The 6,652-nt window shown below is 52.7% G+C and overlaps 1 protein-coding gene across 1 annotated transcript; it reads left to right on the top strand.

Moving 5' to 3' along the window:
• DBX1 (developing brain homeobox 1) lies at window positions 1–5,236 on the top strand. The gene is made up of 4 exons (XM_001501842.7): window positions 1–379; window positions 1,042–1,143; window positions 3,083–3,285; window positions 3,724–5,236. Exons 1-4 carry the CDS (start codon window positions 13–15, stop codon window positions 4,081–4,083), a joined length of 1,032 nt encoding a protein of 343 aa, XP_001501892.3. The 5' UTR covers window positions 1–12; the 3' UTR covers window positions 4,084–5,236.
• The last annotated feature ends 1,416 nt before the right edge of the window (window positions 5,237–6,652 follow it).

Raw genomic sequence — 6,652 nt, 5'->3', positions numbered from 1 at the left:
CCCGCTCCTAACATGATGTTCCCTGGCCTCCTCGCGCCCCCCGCCGGGTACTCCAGCCTCCTACGCCCCACTCCCACCTTAACGCTGCCCCAGTCCCTGCAGTCGGCATTCTCTGGCCACTCGAGCTTTCTCGTGGAGGATCTGATCCGCATCAGCCGGCCCCCCGCCTACCTGCCCCGCAGCGTACCCACCGGCAGCATGTCGCCCCCTAGGCACGGGGCCCCCGCGGCTCTCACCGACACAGGGGCCTCGGACCTGGGCTCCCCCCGTCCGGGCACCCGGCGGGGCGGCTCTCCGCAGACAGCCGTCTCCCCTGCCAGCGAGCCCACGTTCTTGAAGTTTGGGGTAAACGCCATCCTCTCATCGGCGCCCAGAACCGGTAAGTAAGCGCAAAATGCTGAGGGCCGGTCCAGGTGCGGAGTCCTTCTGGCTTCAGTTTCCTGTATGCAGCGGGTACCCACGCACACATCGGCGCACGCCCTTACGCACGACCCCGAGGCACCACGCCGCGCAGGTGAGACTTAGGTCCAGCCGATTCCGGGGAAGAAAAGCCCCCAGGTTCGCCCCACCTTCAGGATGAACTTGAGCACCTGCAGTCCGAGAGAGCCCACGGTTCCCTGGCGCGGCGAAGCTGAGCGCGCGACCCCGGGCGTCTGGGTTTCTGCCCTCCACCTTCTGGGAGCCGGTTTTTAAAACTCAAGACAATATAGTTAACTAGCTTAACTAGTATTATGGATCTACAATTCTTTCATTCGCCGCCTCAGTCCTACCTATCTCGTTAGCGCCTAGGATAAGACTGGCGAGTGGAGGCGACTCTGAGGATTATTTTGGGGGGGGGGGGGGAGGAAGGATTTCTACAGACGAGACAATGTTAGGAAAACATTTATTTTACTCTCAATACATTGAGGAAGATGCCTTTGAAACCAGCCGAAGGGTTAATCATATCATGTATTCAATGTGCTGAACAATAATCAAGTCCGTAATCAAATTCCCTTTCTGTCTCCCTCCCTCTTCTCCTCCCTCCCTCTCTCCCTCTCCCAGAAGCATCCCCCGCCTTGCTCCAGAGCGGCCCTCCCAAGACCTTCGCCTTTCCCTACTTTGAAGGCTCCTTCCAGCCTTTCATCAGATCTTCTTATTTCCCAGGTAGGTCTCGTCCCCATTCCTTTCACGAGGCTGGGCGGCGCCCCCGTCCCAGCCCATCGCTCCCTGCCCCAAAGCCATATTTCTCCGTCCACCCTCGAGGTTATGCTCTGGTTCAGAGGTTGCGAGGCGTACAACATTCAAGAATCCGTCGCGCCAATTTGATGCCCTATTTAGCACAAGCAGTGACTGCTTGACACTTTGCACCAATTCCCTGCTCTACAAATTAGCAGGAATTGTCATGGTCCCAATTTGAGGCGGTTCCCTTGCCGGCGAGGAGCTGTTGGCATCCCTTCACTACGCCGTTTTCCCACAGTGTCAGTGCACTTGGCCACGATTCCCCACAAAGGTTTCAGCACCATGACCAATTGGTCAGCTCCTCCGGGCAACCACACACAGACCGGCCCTCGTCCCTCCAAGCCCACAAGAGACACCTACCAGCCGGGGCTAATTTCTCTTTAAGACTCATTCAGGGCTTCGGGCTTTTCACAAGACCACATGGGGTGCCCTCTTGTGTGGGACGCCTGGAGTCGCCCAGGGGGAGGGAGACTAGATCCTCCCACAACCCCAACCTTCGATTTGCAACCTGATTTCCCAACTTCTTCGCTTGCCATCCCCCTCCCGCCCCCCCCCCCCCCCCACGGCCATTACTTTTCAAGGACCGTAGAGCTTGTGAAATAAGAAGTCGGAGGGAAGCCCGTAATTGGTCCAGTCTAAAAGAGAAGCACCTTAAACAGGTTCCACGAGGTTTTCATCCTGGAATCCCAGTGGTGACTCAAACTATGACTCAAAAATTCTGCAACTGATCAAGACTCAGAAGGAGACAGAGGAGACCCCATAAAGAGAAGAGAGACTGGGCATGGTCGGTGGGGGATGGGTAAAACCACTGAGCGCACTCCCAAATATCAGCGAAAGAAACCAGCAATTGATTTTTGAAAGGAGGAGAGAATTCACCAACCGTCCCCACCACCTCCACCATTCATGCTGCTGCTGATAATGGAATTTGCTTCCTTTCTCCCTCATCTCAATGCTCTAACAAAAACAACCCGAGCTTTATAAATAGCTTTTCATGTCCATTTAATGAAAACGACTCGGGGAGGAGAAGCCTCTGCCATCAGTATTCTCCCAATGGTCTTAGCCTGCAGTTGTGTTTAGTTTGAAAGTGTAAATCTCTTTTGTTCCAGTAATATATGGCTTTCGCTGCTTGTCCTCAGTCTTTTTCTGTTAGTTCATTACTACACAATTACCATTCACGCTTCATTAGAGTCTCTGTTTCTTTTTGGGTTTTTTTTCCCCCTCCCTTAAAGCGAAACTCTTCCCCCTTTTTATCATGCCAATACCCATTGGGAAGCGGTCAATGTGCTAATTAGCTGCCACTTTTCATGTATTCGGGCCGAATTCTTTACGTTTTGTGGGGGAGGGGAGGAAAGATTAATATAAAAAAGATGAATACTAATTGGATTTTTCAAAAAAAAAAAATCCAAAGCGGATTTTCTCCTCCCTACCAAACCAGTAAAGCACCTCATTTTCATCTGAAGAATGCAAAGCCACTAAGGTGATAAAAGCTTAAGGGGGAACCCAGTGGCCTCAGTTGGATATTTTCATTTTTTTAACGTATATTTTCTGTTGCTATTTTAGCTAATGCACGCAGGTTTGTTTCCCAGAGACCGCTGAACGCAAAAAACGAAACCGCCTATTGTGGGGGCTGTTTTCTGAGTGTCGGTGGTTTTACCTAATCCGGGTCTGCACGGTTGAAAGGGAAAGTTATTTGGGCGGAAAGCGCCTTTCAGTCTCGCAGGTTTGTAGGTTCGTGGCCTATTCTCCAGGGGGAGAAAAAGGAGAGCTTTAAAGAGATGAAGGGATCAGAGAGAAAAACCGAGGGCGGCCGCGGCGGCGGGGAGGACGCCACCGCCCCCTCACTCGCTACCCCCCGCCCCCGCAGCGTCCTCGAGCGTCGTGCCCATCCCCGGGACCTTCTCCTGGCCGCTGGCCGCCCGCGGCAAGCCTCGCCGGGGCATGCTGCGTCGAGCCGTGTTCTCCGACGTGCAGCGCAAGGCGCTGGAGAAGATGTTCCAGAAGCAGAAATACATCAGCAAGCCGGACCGCAAGAAGCTGGCGGCCAAGTTGGGCTTGAAAGACTCACAGGTGAGGGCAGTTCCCCCCAGCCCCTCCCCCACGGTTCACCCCTCCCCCACGCATCCTACAATCCGGAGAATTCTCTGAAACCGCCTAGGTCCCATTGTGCAGATGGGGAAAGGCAGGCCTAGAGAGGGAGTGAATGTACTAGCAAGCTTCCTCGAGGCTCCTCAGGACAACCGGCTCAGCGCCCGCCACCCGCGCCCATCTGGGCCAGGTGCGGGAGGATGGGGGGATGGGGCAAGTGTGCGAGGAGCGGAGCTGGGGGTGAGGGTGGGGTGACCCATCTGAAGTCACTTCAGGGGGTGGGGAGCGGGCAAGGAGGGGAAACAGGAGAGAGCCTCCTTCCCAGCCCCGTGGTCCTGCCGGCTCCCCTCCCCGGGCCTTGCGGGGAGGGTCCGCGCTAACCTCGGCTTCTGCCCTGCTCGCTCTCTCCCTCCGCCGCAGGTGAAAATCTGGTTCCAGAACCGACGCATGAAGTGGCGGAACTCCAAGGAGCGGGAGCTACTGTCTAGCGGGGGCTGCCGCGAGCAGACCCTTCCCACCAAACTCAATCCACACCCGGACCTCAGCGACGTGGGCCAGAAGGGCCCAGGGGACGACGAGGAGGAGGACGAGGGCCGGGGCAGCCCCCGCCCCCGCATGGCCTATCGCGCGTCCCCGGACCCTCGGCACCTGCAGGACCCGCGGCTCGAAGGGCCGCTGTCCCCCTCGCCCGCGCACTCGAGCAGCCCCGGCAAACCTTCGGACTTCTCCGACTCCGAGGAGGACGAGGAGGGCGAGGAGGAGGAGATCACCGTGTCCTAGAAGCCTCCCGCACCCCGGGTGCTGTAGCTAAGTGCTTTGAAATTGAAGAGGTGGGATCCAGTCTGCGCGTTCACTCAGTCCCCGCTGCCCAGACGCCGCCGCTGCCCACTGTCGAACTGTCGCCTCGTCAAGGGTGCACAGCCCCTTGCATTGCCCAAAATGACATTTCTTTCCCCCACACCACCTGCCAACAGCCCTGTCCACCTAAGTTAAATTTAGGTCTTGGTCCCAGCCGCAACTGTTTCACCCGAGTTAGTCTTGTTTCTTGCAAGCTAATGTAAGCACAGCGGGGGGTCTCCACGCCCACAGCCTGGGGTTAGCGGTGAACCAGGCCCCGCTGGTCTCAAGCAGCCACAACCCTCTAAGGAAGGAAACCTTTTTATGGAGGAGAGCTAGGAGTCAAACCATCAAGCGTGAACTCCAAGACCGCTCACGTCCTGGATCCCTCTGGTTCCCTGTCGTGGGTAGCAAGGGCCTCCCATCTCCTCCAGCCGCGGTAACCCAGTCCTCCCAGAGCAGTGCCCTTAGAAAGCTCAAGAACTTCAGAAAAGGAAAAATATCTCTCTGTGCCTTCTGGTCTCAGGCAGAACATAAATACTGAGTCTTTTCTGTCATATTCCAAATGTTTTCTGGGCAAAGAAGTGAGTTCTCTGAATGGGAGGAAGAGTCAGTATCTATTTCTGTATGTGTGTTCTAAAGCTTTTTCTGTATAGTTTCTGCACCCATCGTATATGCACCAAGCACTCCACCTTGTGCCCTTTCGTTCTTTCTGGGGTAGTTTCATCGAGCTGGAAAGCTCCTGAGCACTGGGTGTGATGCGAACAGAGACAGACCCACAAGCCTCTTTGATTTTTTTCCTTACTGAACTTTGCTGTCTTTGCACAGCTCTTATGAACTGTACACTATTTTGTACACATGTGTTGTATGGATATTTTATACCAAGGTTATTGTGAATGACTATAAAGGACTGACTAGATTTCCCTCTCCTTTTTTTTGCAATGATTTTTAAACTTTAAAAAGCTAGCTTTTTATTTGCATAACTTATAAAGACATACTTATTTTGTATTTTTACCATGTACAGATTTTTATATATGTATATATGTATCAAATGAACAAAGGCCAAATAAAAGGTAGAATGGATGCAGTGGTCAAATGATACCGTTCACTCGCAGAACGTTAGAGCTGGAAGGGCTGGAGCTGTGCTCATGCCAGTGCTGCTGGAACTTACAGAAGGTAAGCTCATATCCCAGGATGGAAGGCACCTGTCTGAAGCCACCCAGCTAGTTGGTGGCCAAACTGGAACTAGAACCCATCTCACACCGTCGGGCCAATGCTTTTTCTGCTTCCCTGGACCACGAAATAACCATGTTTGCTGTGGTAACAAAAACAGTACCTCCAGGAAAGTGGTACCAACAACTTGAGTCTGCAGTATTCCTTCCCTTCTCTAAGGACTGAGATGATAGACTTAAAGAAAGCAGTGGAAGTCAGGGTAAACGGTTCCAGTTTGCAATGGTTTCCTTTGCCTCCTGGAAGGCATGTTCCTAGTCCCCAGGGAAGCTCAAAGTTGGTCTTGACTTTTGTGTATGAACTGATTTTCTTAGGAATGTCATCTACAGGTGCGACTTGGGAGCCCAGATACAGACTCTGGGGCCCCCAGGTGAAACTACAGTTCTTTAAAGACCAGCTTTCAGCAGAAGTGGTTTGTTTAGCCGGAAACCTAGGGAGGGAGGAGCGTCAGTTAGGACCCTGCCCGGGGCTCTTGTGTCCTTTCAGAGATGACCTCTGCTGCATCAGCCACACAGACCCACATTTCTTCATTAAGCTTAAATTTCAGTACTTTGTATTATATTTGAAATTTGAATATATTCCATTCCCAACTAACTCTTTTCCACTAACACAAGCCCCGTCCATGCTAAGGATCTGATATCCTCCCCTGCTGGGCCCATTCATGATGTTGGTGGTCACTGTTTTCGTTCCTGTTTATACATAATCATGGGAATTTGAAAAAATTTATCTTTATTGTCATAATTATCTTAATTGAAGAAACCTCCCGCATATCCTCCCTCACACACCAAAGTGCCTAGCCTGGTGTCCTGCATGTGGTTGGCCTTCAGTTCAAGTTAGTGCCTTCTGTTCAGACAGGAAACTCTCTGCTCTGAGTGATTCAGGCTATTTTCTCCTTCCCTCTGCTGCACCCGGAACAGCCAGAGATGGGATCTGACCAGAAGTGGCCCCCTTTCCCTCCCTGCCGGCTCTAGCCTGCAGTTCTGCTGTGCAGTCAGGAACTATTTTCAGGCACGGGGACAGATAAGTGTCTACGTCTGGAGTCAGAGGACCCTGGAGGCACACCTGCCGTCATTGCAGCATTTTCACGATAGCCAAGAGGTATTCACAGTCACATCCTCCACATTATGCACAATAGCTTCCGCAACCCAAATGTCCCCCGATGGATGAACGGATAAAGAAAAGATGGTTTTCACACAATGGAATATTATTCAGCCTTAAAAAGAAAAGAACCCTGTCACATGCTCAACGTGAATGAACCTTGAGGACATTATGCTAAGTGAAC

Source organism: Equus caballus, chromosome 7 (genome assembly GCF_041296265.1).
Source record: "Equus caballus isolate H_3958 breed thoroughbred chromosome 7, TB-T2T, whole genome shotgun sequence".
NCBI lineage: Eukaryota > Metazoa > Chordata > Mammalia > Perissodactyla > Equidae > Equus > Equus caballus.
This window is presented reverse-complemented; position numbering and strand designations above follow the sequence as displayed.